This window comes from Mytilus trossulus, unplaced genomic scaffold (genome assembly GCF_036588685.1).
Source record: "Mytilus trossulus isolate FHL-02 unplaced genomic scaffold, PNRI_Mtr1.1.1.hap1 h1tg000050l__unscaffolded, whole genome shotgun sequence".
Classification (NCBI taxonomy): Eukaryota; Metazoa; Mollusca; class Bivalvia; order Mytilida; family Mytilidae; genus Mytilus; species Mytilus trossulus.
Window position 1 is genome coordinate 1530476 of NW_026963292.1, and position 19588 is coordinate 1550063.

General features: G+C 31.4%; 1 protein-coding gene across 1 annotated transcript in view; it reads left to right on the plus strand.

Annotated features, from left to right (window-relative positions):
* Positions 1-11454: 11454 nt before the first annotated feature.
* LOC134699308 (uncharacterized) overlaps positions 11455-19588 on the plus strand; it is a 49341-nt gene continuing 41207 nt past the window's right edge. The window contains exon 1 of the mRNA XM_063560921.1: positions 11455-12581. Coding sequence (XP_063416991.1) covers positions 11979-12581 — 603 coding nt within the window. The 5' untranslated portion in view covers positions 11455-11978. The remainder of the gene's footprint in view (positions 12582-19588) is intronic.

Below are 19588 nucleotides of genomic sequence, written 5' to 3' on the forward strand. Positions count from 1 at the left end.
TTCAGTAAAGGTAGTTTATTTAAAGCATCATGTAAATATAACGGAATTTGAGGAGACTGTTATTAAAGTGAGAGGGTTAGCGCTATAGAACCAGGTTTAATCCACCATTTTCTACATTTGAAAATGCCTGTACCAAGTCAGGAATATGACAGTTCTTGTCCATTCGTTTTTGATGCGTTTTGTTATTTGATTTTGCCATGTGATTATGGAGTTTCCTAATTGATTTTCCTCTGAGTTCAGTATTTTTGTGATTTTACTTTTTACAACTTCTTCAATTTCTGTTTTATTGCATATTTTGGACATAAAAGTCACATAATTCTTGAATGCTACTTCATTTAAAGAATCAAAATGTATGGTAACTCTGGCAGTCATAAATGAAAACTGTTTCATTTTATATGTTTCAATTGTAATAATAATCTGTTGAAGTACTTTTTAAAGATGAATTTCCTTAAAATATACATATTAATGTAAAAATCAATCCCTCAAGAAAATGTTCTGAACATTTCAGTTATATTGCTGTTCAATAAAAGAATCTAACAACTTCTTGAATTTCTTTTTTATGACATATGTTGGACATAATTCTTGATTGCTACTTCATTGAAAAAGTCAAAATGGGAGGTAACTCTGGCAATCCTAAATAAAAACTTTACATGTTTCAGTTGTTACAACAAACTGGGAACAGTATATCTACTGGTATGTTCCTGCAACAAAGAAGATACTAACATAAACTATTGTTGTATTTTTTAAGATGAATATTCTAAAAATATAAATATTTATGTCAAAACAACCCCTCAAGAAAATTATTTTAAACATTTCAATTCTCTTACTTCTTTAGCTTGTAAATAGTTTTACATTGTAGATTTTGGTCTTTGTAAGTTCAACTTGTCATACATGTCCAGTAGTTCTTTAATCAGTGATTCACTATATCTTTCAAGTTTTATAACAAAAATTCGTCAATTTCACCAGCTTTCCATTACAGCTTGTTTTTGATGTATAAAAAATAAGATGTGATATGATTGCCAATGAGACAACTCTCCACAAGAGACCAAATGACACAGAAATAACAGCTATAGGTTACTGTATGACCTACAACAATAAGCAAAGCCTATAGACAGCTATTAAAGGCGCCGAAATCACAAATGTAAAACAATTCAAATGAGGTTGACCTACTATTAACAGAATTTCTACTAATGTACTTTAATAACATATTCACATAAGTTGAACTTCCTCAGGCTTTTTCCATGGCACCAAACAGGAGCATCTATGTTGTCTCTACAAATCTTGTTGTTTTACCTATTGAAGCAGGGTATTTAGGCCATGAAATTGAGGTCCCCTTCTGTCCTTTCTGTACACACCTATGCTATTATAGTGCTGTCCTGTGCTTTTTGTTTTTAAGGAAAATGTTAACTACTTCGAAATACTATCAATACAGACAAATTGCAATTATTTCTTCAATCATCTTAATTTTTTTCTCTATAAACATTATCAAGTGTCACCTTTAAATCAAGAAGTCTAGCTATTTTGTCCATCATCTTGATATTGTGTCCCTATAGCCATTGATCTTACATAAAACACTGTTGAAATGTTTTAAGTGTTTCAATTGATTACCCCTTGACAATAATTTAATGTAATGTGACCTGTATAAGTCAAAGATTAAATAATCTATATAGTATATGTACTCATAAGTCTCAAATATCCATGTTAAATTAGTTTTAAAATAAATAAAAATATTCTCAAAATCATCAAGGATTTGTATAGTTAACTATACAAATCCTTGATATCATTAACATTGGTATTTTTTTTAAACCAAAACAAATAATTTGACATTATTTCCACAAATATAAAGCAATGTATTAAATGTATTAAATTGCAATATATTTTTATTGATTATTTTTGTACAGGATTAAAATTCCTTTGTCAGGAATATTTTTTGTCTGGGTTTCAAAGGTTTTAAAGCAGGAGAAATGATTCTAATAGATTTAAATTTTAGTATTTAAGGTTAGAATTCACAATGACATCTATTGTTTACTTATAACACCATTATTATAATTACCAATCATTTCATAAAAAAAGAAATTTAAACTTTTAAACATATAGAATTCCACTTATCTTATTTCGCTTAGTTATTGTGTATTGGGGTTATGTTTCAAGAGGACATTCCTTTCAACTGGTAATGTGTATTGGGGTTATTTTACAAAAGGGATATCCTTTCATTTGGTATTGTGTATTGGGATTATATTACTGAGAGGAAATTCCTTTCATGTTATATTGTGTATTCCCTCAGTTGTTTACAAAAGATCAGTATAGCATATAAAATCATCTAAATAAACAAAAAGAGAGAAATGTCATATATTGATTTGTGTTCAATGGAATACAATGTTTCTTTTGATCCATGAAATTATTTTATACAAAACTTTTTTTTCTTAATATATATGTTTATCGATATAAGACTTAGTATATCAAAGTTTCTATATTGGAATTTGAAATTGTTTTTTGAAGACATAAAATGTACAATGTTTCTCTGTGGTGCATGAAATTCTGTTGTTTTTTTCTTCTTTCTTTTTTCATTTAATATGGATATAAGACTTTAGTATCATATCAGAATTCTAATAATTCATTTAAAATATTTTTTGAAGCCTTAAGAGTAAGAAATATTTTAACAAAGAACAAAAGTACATGCATATCAAATAATTGTCTTTTATCTTTCCCTTTGGGGTTTTCCCCACCTATCAAGTGGCCTTGCTGTCTGAGTAGCCTAAGTGGTTGTTTGACATTTAAGTATTTAATAATTTCAGTGGCTTATCATATTTGGGATATACAATTTTTAGCTAAATTTGATTCCAGCTGCTTGATTGGGATAGGAAATAGGAAGATGAGTTTACAAAGGAGACTGATGTAACAAAGTCTGGCCTTCAACAATGAGCCTTGGCTCACACCAAACAGCAAGCCATCAAAGCACCCAAAATGACTAGTGCAAAGCAATTATCGACGGTCTAACAATATAATCTATATACTAGCCAACTACTGAAAAACAGGTTCCGGAATGGGAATATGAATTGGACCTATCACAAAACAAGATTTATTCAATACAACTGTCCAAAAACATGTTTTTGGCTAATTCATATTTGCTTGCTTATTATTCAGTTGCAAATATATCAAATACATTTTGAACTATTCAAAACAAGAAATATCAGCATACTATTTGCTTTCAAAGAAGCTACATGTCTTTTGTTTTTTGGTTTCTGTTGGATAGTTGGGTCACCTAAACCTACATTGAGCCATTGATGGCTCTGACTTTGCTTTGTATAAAGGCATCTTAGAAACTGTTGGAAGAAGTAGGTATGACTTTCCAACTATTTTTTTTTAGCTTTGGCATTGTATGATAATCGTATATTTATTTATAATTAAATTGGTAACGCCGGGTCCGTTTAAAACAGTATCCCCACTTACCAGGACTTTGCTTCTCAAACAAGACTGATTCCTGTTGATATAGGTAATAGATCATATTCGTATAATACAGAAAAACGCAATTATAATTGAAATTAATAGAGAGAAAAAATAACGGACTTAGGAAAAAGGGGGAGGGCAAATAAAATTGTCTAGACCCAAGAAACTATGTTTAAGACGAGTCAAGTACAATGGAAATGATGAGGAGTCGGTCAAAATTTGTTTGAAGGTATAACTTTCAAAAATCTATCATTGAAAAAGTCGTTCTAATAAATGGATTAACAGCAAAAAGATATTTACCATGAAATATTATTTCATCGACAAATTAGTAAAATGATGAGCACAAGCTTCCCTAGGGCACATGTCCCACAATTGAAAATTGACATGTTGAACTATGGTGAAGGAGTAGTTTGTTACACCCAGTTTATGAAAGTCTCAGAAATATTACAAATTCTGTCAGCCAATTATTATTTATGAATTACAATTATGAAATTGGTATGCGGATGCCATGTTTGGGATCAAATGTAGACAATCCAGAGGAGCAAAAAACATCTCAAATCCTATGAACTCTAAACGTAGCTGAACTATAGCTGCATCAACAGTGCAAGTATTTCTCTTATGCACGCCGTGACTTGTCATATTAAAATTCATAAGTCATTTTCAAAGACAGGAACATGTTGAAACCGGTTATAAACAAGTCCTTATAAGAGTGACATTATACATGCTACTACATTCAAGGCCGTACGCACCACAGACAGTCATATAGTAAATAATCATGTCACTACCAAGGACTTTTCTGAACATTTGAAGGTTCACACTATGTATTGGTTACATAACTACAAAAGAACATAAAAATGCAATACATCTCGGTTTTTAGTATCTGTTCTACTACTTATTCCTTTCTGTGCCTTTAACGAGCTCTTTTACTACTTTCAAAGACCTCATCATTATAATTTGTAATAAAACATGAAAATAGTGAAATTGATCATTTTTGATTCGGATGACAGTTTTGACTTTTCCACTCTTTATACTACACTTCCACACAATCTTTTCAAACAAAATTTTTTCCCTATTAAATGCTGTTCAAATCACTATACCATGTTAGAGGGGGATTGAGCACTTCTGTGTATGTCTGTTCCAATGCAGGAGCCTGTTGTTTATTGGTTGTCGTTTGTTACTGTCAGTCATAATTATTTTTCGTAAATTTTTGTTATAAATTGGGCCGTTAGTTTTCTCAATTGAATTGTTTCATATTTTTCCTGTTGGGGCCTTTTATAGCCGACTATACGGTATGGGGTTTTCTCATTGGAGGAGGTTTGCGGTTGCCTTTAGATGCTTAAATTCACTTCATTTAAACTTTGCGGATGCTTGTCTCATTGACAATCATACAGCATCTCTATGAAACCCTACCCCTTTAAGTGTGCATTAAACAAACTAGGGTAAAAACTAGTAATAAGCAAAAGGATTAAATCTACAGGAAGACTTAAACACAAAACTCTATTGAAAATTGAGTTAAGTGAAGTTTTATAATGGAAACGATAAGGAAGTGAGTCTGCTAAGATTGTTTGAGGGTGTGACTTTCAAAACAAAATCATCCACTCGAAAATAGATAGCACTGAAAAAATTGTACCACTCTGACAGCAAATATAATTTCATTGATATTCTAGTGAGTTGATCAGTTTGAGCTTTTGATGGGCACTTATCTCATAATTAAAGTTGGTATATTGAATTTTGGCTATAATGAAACAGTCGCTTGTTACACAGAGTCAAATATAGACAAAGCACAAATAGAAAAATAAATGAAATCGTAAGAAACCATATGTATCTACTAGTATATATAGTTGAGCTGTAGGTGCACCAAAAACAGTGTTAACAAGAATGTGTCCCCAGTACAAGAATTTCCCACTCGCACTATCATTTCTATGTTCAGTGGACCGTGAAATTGGGGTATATACCCTAAATTGACAGTAAAATTACAAAGATCATATCAAAGGAAACATGTGTACTAAGTTTGAAGTCGATTGGACTTTAACTTCACCAAAAACTACCGAGACCAAAAACTTTAACCTCAAGCGGGACAGACGGACGGACGAACGAACAGACGGACGATATATATTCCGTCAAACATCAGCCCACCAATGTAAGATATATAATTCGTCTAAACATCAGCCCAACAATGTTAGATCTGTAAAGGAGTTTGTCCGATAAGTACTGATTTTGGCCTCAAATTTCAGGTTCATCTGACAAAAGATTTCAAGTTGACAACTTTTCAAACACTTTAAAAGTGTCTATTTCATTTGAATCAATCAGTTTATGTGAAAGATTTTAACTGATTAAGTCATTAAAAACTATCCGATTCAAGCTCAAATATGAAAAATTTATCAAATATGCCGACAAATGTCACTTTTTAGTTGGTTTTGGTTAAAGATGAAAGTGACCGCATTCGTGTTCATCCTCAACCTTTATAAATGTCATGTATTACAATAAAATACAACTTACATTTCAATATTAAGGATGAACACGAATGCGGCCACTTTCGTTTTTCACGAAAACCGTCTTAAATTTAACTTAAATGCTAGAATTGTGAAGATTTCAGTAATTTAGCATGACTGTATGGTGCTAGTACTCGATATATGTGCATTGTATTGTCAAAAACAGCCCAAAGTTATGTAGCAGAAGCATTTTACTGTCCAATAAATAACTAAAAGTTTACATTTTTTAAACAATTTTGTAAAACTGCTATATTTTGGGGCCAAAAAGGGATATTACTGAACCTACTCCTTTGCGAATATGATTCGTCTTAACATCAGCCCAACAATTTCAGATCTGTAAATTGAGAAAGATTGTTTGTCCCCCCCTCTCCGTGATTCTAACTCATGCTGTTGATTTGTTTTTGTTCTAAACATTATAAAATATGTCCCACTGGACATTCAACAACCAATAACAATCAATATTCAAGACCCGTTTAAAACATCTACCATTCCACAGCTATATTGAGGATTTTGTACCCACTTCCCGTATCCAACTTCTATAAAAAGACCATAAAGTATCTCAAGTATTGCTTCACTATCAAACGTTTATAATCGAGGACCAATAAATAATTTATATGTATTGCTTTATCACTCGTGCAGTAATGTTGATAACAGGACAACAGAACACCTGCTATATTTTTGTTGTTCAATATATTTTCTATCTTTGTATGTCAGACTATATTTATTTCATGTGTGGTTTCTCATAATCCACCCTATATACTTGGTCCATGGCGTTTAAAATCTCGTTTAAATCTGTTACGGTGCTTGATTTATTCAAGGGTCAGTCTACAAAATATTGTTTTAGTACTGAAGTAGCATAATGTATACTAATATTTGTTCACCATTTCATGATATGACATCATGCTGGACAACTCTCCACAAGAGACAAAATGACACACAAATTAACAGCTGTAGATCACCGTACAGTCTGCAACAATGAGCAAAACCCATACCGCGTAGTCAGTTATTAAAAAAACAGAAATCGCAAATTCAAAGCATCACTCAGAAGTCAAAACGAACGTGTTATTTTATTGTCCACATCTTCTGTAGTAAAAACGTTCAATGAAAAAGTATACCAGTTAAACCTACATTTACATATATATGACAGACTAAGTTAGTTTTGTTTCGATGTCAAGATCTAAACCGGATATAGGAATGATAATTTGTCAGGCTGCACATCTATAGGAAAGGAACAAATGCCAATACAAAAAGAGCTAGCTTTTCGCACCCCAAAATCTACTCCCGTGTATTTAAATATAACCTCTAGTCCGAACTGTCCACTTTCCGTACTACTCCCAAGAGATTGAGGACAAATAAACCATAATACTATTACTGTTTGAACACACTTTAAGTGTGAACATTTTAAGGTAACTTTTCAAACATTAATTTTGTTTTCTTTATTAATTATTGACAAGTAACTGTTAATAGAACTTAAGCTATATTCATCTGAAATTTAAACAATTTCCAAACTTTGACATGTAATAGAAGATTGTTTGACAAATAATTCGTGACTTATTAATTGGTTTGGGGATTTTTTCATTGGTAAACGAGAAAGAAATTCCCTTTTATGAGTATGATGGTCAGCATGGGTGGGGGTCCTTTAATTCTGTGTTCATTTATTATTATGCTATGACTGTTTCCCTCTTAAATGTTGACCATTATTCTCCATTTTATATATTTTAGCCACAGACATTTGTCTCAGAAAAAAAGTTAAATTAAGGTATAAAGGGGAAAACAATTTCTGGGACAAGTGCCTGTGATTTTATTAAATCCCATTATTCTCTATTCTTTAATTTTAGGCCTATTTTTCTCTTATCTTTAATTTGTTTTTATTGCCCATATTTTGTAGTATTGCACTATTGGCCTAATGGTTCCCTATTCAGTAAAGCACATCTATATATAATCAGTATTGGTTTTGGGTTCACTCTAGATGGAAATCATTGTAAAATATTGGGAGCACGATGTATTCGATTCACGTTTTGCATTTTTTATTCACCAATGGCGTTTATTTATCATTAGATTTTCGATCAAATTTCGATGGGAATTCCACAACATCATATATCGATGATGAATAGATGGTTTATCGGTGTTTCTTGTTTTTACTACATCACTTTTAAATCCAAAATACTTTTTCCCATAAAAAGGAATGCAATTTCGTTTACATCATGTGAAATAGAATTACATTTATTATGCATAAGAACGTGCAAAAAAGAAGTATACATGCATTAAATTATTTTTATGTTAGCTGGGACATAATATGCATGTTAGTATAGCTATTCCCAGATGTTAGCTGTCAAGTGGATATGTCTACATGCTGCTTTGGTTGATGTCTTTGCTGTTTACATCTTTACTTCACATTTGTTTTAAAGTGCATATAGGTACTAGGTAAAAGTTTTGTTTTCTAGAGATATTGGTACCATTCGGCAATCCTCGGTAGAATCCGCTACTCTCATTCGGAGGTAGGCTGGTCTTCTCCCTTGCAACATACGGGTATCACAGCCAAAACAGATAAAGGACAGAGATCCAGTCTAATTCTGAGGGTACGGAATCGGCCAAGTTGAGACGAATGATATTGGTACCAGTTCTCTCACGTCACGCATCGCCGACTCAAACAAACGTAAAACACAAACATAAACGTGCGTCTGGCGTATATACTAAATTTAGTACTGGTATCTATGATGAGTTTACATACACAATTTGCCGTAATTGTTTTCGCGTTACATCCCATCTGAATAATTTGAATGCAATTCTTATACTGAAAAAATGGTGATATAGTCACAAAACTATTCAGCGGTAAACAAGTATAATTAAATGCATTGACAGTCAATATACATACATGTACATAGATATAAGAAGATGTGGTATGAAAGCCAATGAGACCGCTCTCCATCCATGCAAGTCAGAATTTGTAAAAGCAAAAAATATTATAGGTCAAATATAAAAAAGAAGATGTGGTATGATTGTCAATGAGACAACTATCCACAAAAGACCGAAATGACACAGAAATTAACATATAGGTCACCATACGGTTTTCAACAATGAGCAAAGCCCATACGGCAATCAGCTATAGAGGACCCCGATAAGACAATGTAAAACAATTCAAACGAGAAAACTAACGGCCTTATTTATGTAAAAAAAATGAACGAAAAACAAATATGTAACACATAAACAAACGACAACCACTGAAAATACAGGCTCCTGAAGCATGTACGCATGTTGCTGCTCAATTTGAGTGTTACTATATCTTAAAAATCGAATTCAAGTTAAATCTTTTACTAGTACACAATGTGAGATACACATATTTATACAATTGCATAATTGACAGGATATGGAAACATGCTGTCAATTTATATTATATTAATCCGTTTCCTAAATTCATTTAGAGACAATATTTGGTTTTAATCCGAATGAACCAAACATTATGATCTAAACATTGGTTGATTGGACCACACCATGATTCCTGCAGGAGAAACAAATCATACAGCACAAAAAATAAACACAAAGACAGTGGCGAAAATACCAACGATTATGAATTGGGGAGGAAAAACTATCAAACAAATTAATTTTGAAGTAATGAAATAAAGTATGTGGTTTCATCCATACATATACATTATACATATATAACATGTTTAAAACGACAACAATTGGCGTCCATCGTTCATTATTTACTTGTATGACCACTTATAACTCATCCAATTTTACCCAAATTTGCTAGCATAGTATTTTAAGGGTACACATTTGGTTCCGATCGAATTAAACCATATTCACAATGAACATTTAATTCATATCTGCAAGTTTTTTGCAATGATATGATAATCTTTATTGCAAAATAACGTCAAAAAGAGTCAAAGCAATACAAACAAACAAATCAATAAAATACAACAGATTACAATATAAACTCCTCTAAATCAACCAGAAAAATATTGAAACTTAAGGAGACAGCTGATTATAAAGAACCCTTTACAATCGACCACATCTAATTTTGTTCGGGTAACACACTAAAGCCTTCCAAAGCTTTTAAAGTTGTCAGCAGTTATCGTCTAGATAAATTTATCAGCTAAAGCGATTCACGCTCCCTGGAAGCCTCTAGTTCTTTGTTCGAATTATCAAAACGATAATGTATATTGAATCTGCCTTATCATAGCATTGAATCTTCAGACTGTCAGTTAATTGTATCAATTATGAACATGCGAAGTTAATTTCACGGAATAAAACATCTGGCGAAAAGCATAAAGTCATTACTGACAAAAAACTATCACTGATCTGAGAACAAAGGACAGCAATACACATCCCTGAGTTAGGGAATACACATCCTTTGTAGCCAGATGTTAAAGATCTGTAAAGTAGATTATCTCAGCTCCTCGTAACTTTCTACAGTCTGACGTTTACGATTAGTTCGTCTAATTGTATTTGAAACATACTAAATCAACGTTTTCTTATATTTTAGTCTATTAGTTATCACCTTTTGCCCTTTTTTTACAAGCTCCGATGATTTTCTTCATCAGTGTATTCGAGCTCCTGATCAAATTTCAATCTTTTGTATACTTTTGTATGCGCTTTGTGTTCTTGGTCGAGTTTTTTTTATAATTTATGTTTCCAAGGACACTTTTATATTTAAGTCCGCTACCAAAATTGTCATAAATCTGTTGTGAAGATTAATTTAGTGTTAGCCTAAGGACATGAGCCAATAAAAAAACCTTTCAGCTTGCTATATTTCATAACTATAAAGTTAAGAAGTTGTTACATTCTAATCCGGAAGTCTTTATTGAAACATCAAACACAATTTCAAGGATGTGCAATATGAAAAGCGTTTAAATTAAAGATGTATGGTGATGTTTAAGGGATTATTTATAATCTGCTTTCAAAAATGAATAACTGATTTGTGAAGTTCGATTACATTATAAGTTCGTCCGTGTCGCGTGTGCTTTCACTTTTTGTGCATTTGAAGGAATTATATCATAAAATTGGGACTTTCAAAAGGTGATTTATGTTTCGGAAATATCGATTTTTGAAAAAATATATAAAAATTGAAAACCTCCAGGCTTACAAAATTTAGTGATTTATATATGGAAAAATATCTGATTTACAACTACTAGTACATCATAACATGTATTTGGTGATCTATTTCGACAAGAACGTTTGAAGGATGCACTTAAATTATACGCCCCTAAGTGAACTCTGATAGCGATCTCGGAGATATCTTGTTTTAGATATGGTTCATTTGGACATGATTACTTATCTTATAACAAATTCCTCAAAATAAAAATATACATAACGTGTGTCGAGAGTCTGTCAAATATTATTTTTCCTGACACGTGTGATTGATTTTTATAAGTTCTGAAACTTTTGAATGATTAAAGTACTGAAAGTTATTTTACCAACAAATGTCAGTAGTAGAGATTCGGATACAGAGCCTCAGCAATTATTAATTCATATTTATATTTTACACGTGACACATGGTAAAACGATAAACATGGAATACACAACTTAATATTCTGTGTATTTAAATTAGGAACAATCGGAGTGAGACCTGCATAATATGTGGTAATCACCCACAGACGTGACTTGAACATTTGATCGATACAACACAGACGGAATAAAACGGCGAGTGATAAAGGGAAGATTTTCTCTTTCGTTGTCACACATTTTCAGAATAGAATGGCACTGTTAATTTTACCCATATTTAAATGCCTTTTAATCATGTGACTTAGGATTTTAATAATACCGGGTATTGAATCGAAGGTAAGACATAATTTTATTGATATTTATTCGGCATGCCAGCCAGTGATCCGTTTACTACCTTAATACTCTCAAGTCTTATTAGTCATGGCAAGTTACTACCTATAGCACATACATGTTTTATTTTCGTTACAAAAATGTAATTCATTGACGAGGAGATATTATGTGGGGCTGGTGTGACCCTAAATTCTCAAGGAAGGACCTGAAGTACTAAGGAATAAATATGGATTATTAATAGTGCCGTTCTAATATATTTCCGCAATGGAGAGTCCAACTGAGACCCCTGGTACGTTATTAGTCCTGCAGCTGAAGTCTTTCGTGGGCTTCAAAAGTCAGGACGAGTACCTATTAGCCATGAAAGAGGATTTAGCAGACTGGTTTACATGTCTATATAAATTAGAAATAGGTGTGGAGAATTTTTTCGATGTACTCGACACTGGAGTCCGATTATGTGAACATGCAAATAAAGTGCGAAATTTTGCTCAAGAGCGACGGAAATTAGGATTACTAGAACAAATGCAATCTAATTTTGTGAGAGGAATACAAATTCCAGAATATGAGGTCCAATATCGGTCGGAAGTACGACCCCAAACATTCCATGCCAGGGATAACATATCAAATTTTATAAAATGGACCAAAGATGCTGGAATACCCGAAGTGCTTTCATTTGAAACTGATGATCTTGTTTTGAGAAAAAATGAAAAAAATGTTGTGTTGTGTTTATTAGAAATTGCTCGGATTGGAGCTAAACTTGGCATGTTGGCTCCGACTATTGTTCAAATGGAGGAAGAAATAGATGCAGAGATTGCCGGAGACCCACCACCTCAAATTATCACATGTGATGTTAAAAGTCTTGATGAAATGGTAAGAACCTCAATTGTAACTTTTTAGCCTTTGTTTGTCTTTCCTTATTGTGAATTTTCATGTCAGTCGAACAACTAGCCGACTACGGTTTGTTTATTTTTATTTAACAACTGTAATGTATACTTTTTCTTCATTCTCTTCTTTCTTACTGTTGTTATTGTTGTTTAAACGTTTCGAGTTTTAAGCCTATCTAACAACAAACCCAAGCAAATAATCAGTCAAATATTTACTATACCTGCAATTGATTACATTTTAACATGCATATGGTCTTAACAAATGTACATGTACATACATATCATAAACAAAAGAAAAACAGACTAGATTTTGACATTTTCTTGAGTAATTTATTTGAAAACAACAGATGTAAAAAATACATGTTAAAGAAGCCTGTTAAAAGGCTATTAAACATTCTTATGTCATACCTTTATTTAACTTTGGATCAATTTCAAATTTTAAAAACACCTTTTGATATACCTGTTTTCGCCTCTTTTAACACTTGACTTTTATCTGATTTCGTTCTAAAGCGATGATTAGAGAGAAAAATATTATTATCAAATTGATGTGCAAATTTTTATCTGCAAACTTTGAATATTAACCTGTCGATCAGCAGGTGCTCTACGTGAAATACAAACGTGCTAAATATTGACAAGAATGCTAATTACATTATGACGTCATCAAATCAAATGGCATTGATACATATGGACATGAAAATCAATAATTTTTAAGGATAGGTATTATAAATTAAAATTGTCAGTACCAATGACCCTCTACTTTAGATACGTGTATATTGATACAGATCAATAGGTTGAAGTCGTCCCTGCTTTAAATATTTTAGATGGCTCTGACCCCTTGAATTGTTGTTAAGTATGTACATAAACTGTGTATTGGACATCTATGTATATCTTCACAGTCATTATTGATCTTTTATAGCTTATTTGTAAATACTGGACTCCAACTATTTTATGACCAACGCATTTGTAAAAATGTGAAAATGTCTAGACTATGATTTCAATATATATACTGTATGTAGAAGAAAGCGGCATAGTTGGGGAAAAGTGTCAAGCTTCAATTTTAAGGAAAATATACTAAAAAAGGGGGAGTTTGCTAAAAATATATCAAATGAAAATCGGTTTTACGCTGCAAAGGTTAGGCCATGAAGCCTCATTTTGCACAGTTATTGCAAAAAATAATTTTAATTTGTTTTGTTCACATAACATTCCGTTTTTGTAATGTTGTTTAACATCTGCAGACATGCTGAAGTTATATAATACAAAACATCGCACGAACACACACTTAAACCGAGACTTTAAAACCAATAACATAAGGCGGAATAAGTGTGTACTATAAAGTTGAACGTCTATGATTTATTCGTTATAATGACAGAATCTCATTTAGTACAAGGTTTTGTTATGACAGAAATCTGTCATCATAAGTATATGTATGTAGATTTCAATTAAAATATCGAGTATATATAGAAATTGGCATCTTTATTCTGGTAGCTAATATAATTCAGACAGTATTGTGATTGAAGGCAACAAACACATTCTCTTAATTGAAAATAGATTGGCTACTATACTATCTGAATTGAAATTTTAGTAATGAATATACTGATAGAAATGAAATTTGATCGTAATTCATATGAAAGGATGTGTATTGTGATAAAGAATGATAATTGATTTCTGTCTGTGAGGTCACGTGTAAGGTCAAGGTGACTATAGCATGATCTTGTATGTTCTATCTAGTTCTCTAGAATTATGCCGAGTCAGCATTTTCAAGTCCTTTTTTCCATTCGGGGCTGCCAGCCTCTGCCAGCTCAAGTTTTATAAAAGTGCAAATACGATGTGTATGCAAAGCTACACATTTTGCCAAAAGTATGTGTACACAGCAGTCGATTTGCACTAGATAGTGAGAAGTCGAGAAAGCTCTTTAAATTGAGACCTATTTGACTTTTAAGTGTCATCTCTAAGTGAAGAACGAGGGTACTCGAGAAATCCAATGGCGATAGTATATTTTATTGATCACAACACTTTATGATACACACTATTTAAAATCAACCCATACTTTCTTTTATAATCCACAAACAGTAAATAATACCGCATTGACTAGATTTAGACACTTGACACATGGGCGGTGCATACATGTCTTACAATGAAGCACCTAGGTCGATGAAGATGAAGAAAAGAGTTAGGATGTCGTAACAACTGATGTTTAGAGTTACATCAATGGCCGGATCGAGCTATTTAAAAAAAGGGGTCCAATCCAGGATAAAGAGTACTCCATTACTATGCCCCCATTTATAAGCATTGATCCTTAAAAAAATTGATGGTTCCAACCCCAACCCCTCTCCCCAACCCCACCAATGGATCCGAAACTGATATATCAAAAGAAATATATAGCATAGTTGGGATTCAATAATTCGGACTCCGACGGGTATACTGTGTAGTAGGGCATTGAGATCACGAAATAAACTAAAAAGTTTTGGCAATTAGTCATAGCTGGGATTCATCGAGTGTTTGAGCAGTATATTTTGATGTATGCAGACTTTGAAGACTTTATATATAAGAATGCTTTGAAAACCTTGCATGTAGACTAGTACAGAGACGGATAATCATGATAGGGATGACACGGACCTCATGACAATGCTTGCAATTCGGATTGATTGATTGTCTAATGCTTAACGTCTTTTGGAAATACTTGCATTTGAACATGAACTATTAAGTATTGTGCTAAATTCTGTATTGAATATTAGGATTATGATCTTTTTGACTTTTGAACAGTTAAATAACCAACACATGTAAACTGTTTATTACTATGATAACAAATAATTAACTTGACTAACTAAGTTAACTTGTAATACTAAATACATATGGAGAATATTAACGGTATAATCTCTACATAATATACCACTAACTAGGCTACAATTAATGCAAATTATTACAAATACCACAATTAATTACAATTTTACACATTAATCTACAACTGAGACTACTATAACACAGTGTTATAGTAGTCTCAGTCTACAATGTACTTGATGGATAAATCAATGGATGATATAATGTGGTTTAAACTAGACAAGACATTTTTCAGTTTTGATAGAAATGTATTTTTATGTTTTTTATATATTCCTCCTTCAAACTCATCTTACACATTAAGAACAAATTTTGATAAACAAATTTTTGAGAAACTTGAAGCAGATATTGCGAAATATAGTATATTAGGGGATATAATCCTTATGGGAGATCTAAATGCACATATAAACTGTAAAGAGTTAGATTTCATAACAAATGAAGTAGATGACAGTTTGGACAACTTTCTTCCCACTAATTATGTGGCAGATAATGTATGCAAAGTTAGAAATACTCAAGTTCACCAAAAAACTAATAACTATGGAAAATTAATACTTGACTTATGCACAGAATCTCAATTAAGAATCCTTAATGGAAGAACTCTTGGTGATTCAAAAGGTAAAATCACTTTCTATAATCATAATGGTGTGTCAATTGATGACTATTGTTTATGTTCATCTGAATTTTTACCAAGTATTGTCAATTTTAGTGTAGGACAATTTGAACCAACAATATCTGATCACTGTCCAATTTCGATAACTTTACATTCTCAATTAGTGAATAAGTCATGTGATGATTATGTTAATCCAACTCTTAGAAGAGTTAAATGGACTACTAAACGAGAAGAAATTTTTAAGTCCAATATGTTGAAAGTGAACTTTAGAACCATAAATTCTGATGTAGATAATTTAACCCAAAATATAGATGCGAATAATACATGTAATTCCAATGTAACTCAAAGTGTTAATGACACCGTCTCCAGTATATCATCAATATTATACAATGCTGCTTTTTTAAGTAATACTAATAAGACCCCTGGTAAAGACAAGAGAAGTAAAAGAAGAAAAATAAAAAAGCCATATTATGATAATGAATGTGAATCTAAATATAGGTCCCTAAAGAGTCTGACTAGAAAATTATGTACTGAGCCCTGGAATGACAGTCTTAGACACAAAGTATTATATCATAAAAAGGAACTGAATAAACTTATAAGGAAAAAATATAGACAATTTAGACATAAAATGATAAACCAGATTATAGATTCAAATAATAGCTGTCCAAATGATTTTTGGAAAACAATTAAGAAACTAAAAAAGGAGAACTTCAAGGATCCTAGTTCTAACATACAACCTAAAGAATGGTTTAAATATTTTAATAAATTAATGAATATTGATTATGATAAAAATGTATGTAATGACAAGAAAGAGTATACTACTTTTAAAGATTGTAACACATGTACTAAGATGTTAAACAGTTCTATTACAACTGAGGAGGTGGTTATTGCAGCAAAATCTTTAAAGAATAATAAAGCAAGTGGTTCAGATTGTATTACGAATGAAATGTTACAAATATCTTGTTATATGAATATTGATGTGTATGTAAAATTGTTTAATCTTATTCTTAAGTCTGGTATCTACCCAACTTTATGGAGAAAAATTTTTATTAAGCCCATTTTCAAGGGTGGGTGTTTTAATGATCCATCTAATTATCGAGGTATAGCCCTTTCAAGTTGTTTGGGAAAATTTTTTCTAAAAGTTTTACATAACAGATTAGAAAAGTATCTTGAAGGAAATGAACTTATATGTCGTGAGCAAATTGGATTCAGAAAGGGAAGTCGAACAAGTGATCATGTTTTAACTCTAAAAACTATAATTGATAAAGCATTTAAATCATCAAAAAAGATATATGCCTGTTTCATTGATTTCAGGAAGGCATTTGATACTATTAATAGAGATGCCCTCTTTTACAAATTGTCTTATTACAACATAGATGGTCCCTTTTTTAGTATAATGAAAGATATGTATAAAGAGGTTTTGTACTCGGTAAAGATCTCGGAAGGTATCACTGATTTTTTTTAATTCCTCAGTTGGGGTAAAACAAGGGTGTATTTTAAGCCCTACATTATTTTCTTTATATATTAATGATTTACCATCTATTTTTGACTCAACATGTGAACCACCCAAGTTAAATGATAATGATATATCATGTCTGTTATATGCTGATGATTTAGTTCTTATTTCTGAATCGGCTAATGGCTTACAAAAATGCCTTGACAAGCTTAGTTTATATTGCACTAGTTGGGATTTAACAGTAAATCTTGACAAAACCAAAGTTATGATTTTTAACAAATCAGGTAAAAAACTTATAAAAGACAAGTTTGTTTTTAGTGATAATATTTTGGAACACTGTACAGAATATAAATATTTGGGTATACTGTTTAAACCATCTGGTAGTTTTACCGAGGCAGTGAGACTTCTATGTAAAAAAGCCTCAAAAGCTATATTTTGTATTAGAAAACTGTTATTTTCTGAAAATATCAATGTATTACCTCACTTAAAGCTTTTTGATGCTTGTGTTAAACCTATACTTCTTTATTGTAGCGAAGTTTGGTCTCTGTATATGATAAAAGATATTACAAATCTAGAGTCAAAATATTGGTCATTGGCTACCATCAAAGTCCAAATTAAATTTGCAAAAACTTTAATTGGAGTAAATAAATCAGCTGTCAATTTAGCAGTACTAGCTGAACTTGGTATGTATCCAGTTTTTATAGAAGCTTTAAAACTGTCAATTGGCTTCTGGTTGCATGTCATAAAATCTGATAACAATTGTTTACTAAAAGATGTATATTGTTCCAACCTGCAATTAACCAATGGATTTGCTAAAAAGATTGAACAGTTACTTGCTACATTAAATTTTTCACATGTTTGGAAAAATCATGATACTATTTCAAAAAAGCGTTTATTATATGCAATTCATACCAAACTTAATGATAGATATCTTAATTACTGGAAAGAAAATATATTTTGTGATAATAAATCAGTACATGGTAATAAGCTGAGAACATATAGACAGCTTAAAGAAAATTATAAATTGGAAACCTATTTATTGTTAAATATAGACAGAAAAGTAATAGGGCATTTTGCTAAAATTCGTATAAGTAATAGTGTTCTTAGAATTGAACAAGGGCGTCACACTAAAACCCCTGTAGAAGAAAGAATTTGTCTTTTGTGTCTCTTAGAAGTAGAAGATGAATTTCATTTCACTTTAAAATGTACAAAATTAAATATAATTAGAGACCAACTGTTTTCCAGAATTAATGAAATAGTTCCCTCTTTTTTCAATATGACTAATGAAGCAAGATTTAAATTTTTGTATACGTGTGTTGAGACTGATATAATTAGAATTATTGTTAAATTTATAAGCGACATGTACATTTCTAGAAATGCTTTATTAAGCACTAAATAACATTGTGGTACCACCTCCTCATATAATGTTTATAAATTTGGTATGATATATATATATATATGTTTGTATGTTTGTGTATAACAAATTTGTATTGTCTTGGTATCAATCCTGTAATTTTGGATTTTAAACCAATAAAAATTACTTACTTACTACTTACTTACTTACAATGTATACAAATAATCACAATCAGTAACAATAAATAATTACAAGTTCCTACATGATGAATTTGACACTGAATCTCTGTTTTGTCACTCAATTGTGTTTTCTTATTGTGTATTTTGTCAATAATCCATAACAATAAGTATAGCATTTTATTTATCAAAACGACCAAGATATTTTCTTAAAATTAAGAAGCAACCATTTACTGTATTAAATGTAAAAAAAAGTATGACATGACATAATTTGATTGTAACGTGTTCATTTTGCCAATATAATAGAAATTCCTGATTATTTCGTTGGAAATCGACCAAAATTATAGAATTTAATATTTAACCTTTTAAATCAGTTAAATAGTTACTAATCTAATTAGTAAATTATATTCAAATTGTATATAATGATATAGAGGACATAGGTTTGACAAAAAATGCAATCTTTGAAATTAAGTAAACTGGAAAGGGCCGATCGATGCCAGGTGTTCGGTCAAGATCATAATGAATTAGTACAGAAAGTGTACTAGTTACCATTAAATAAACC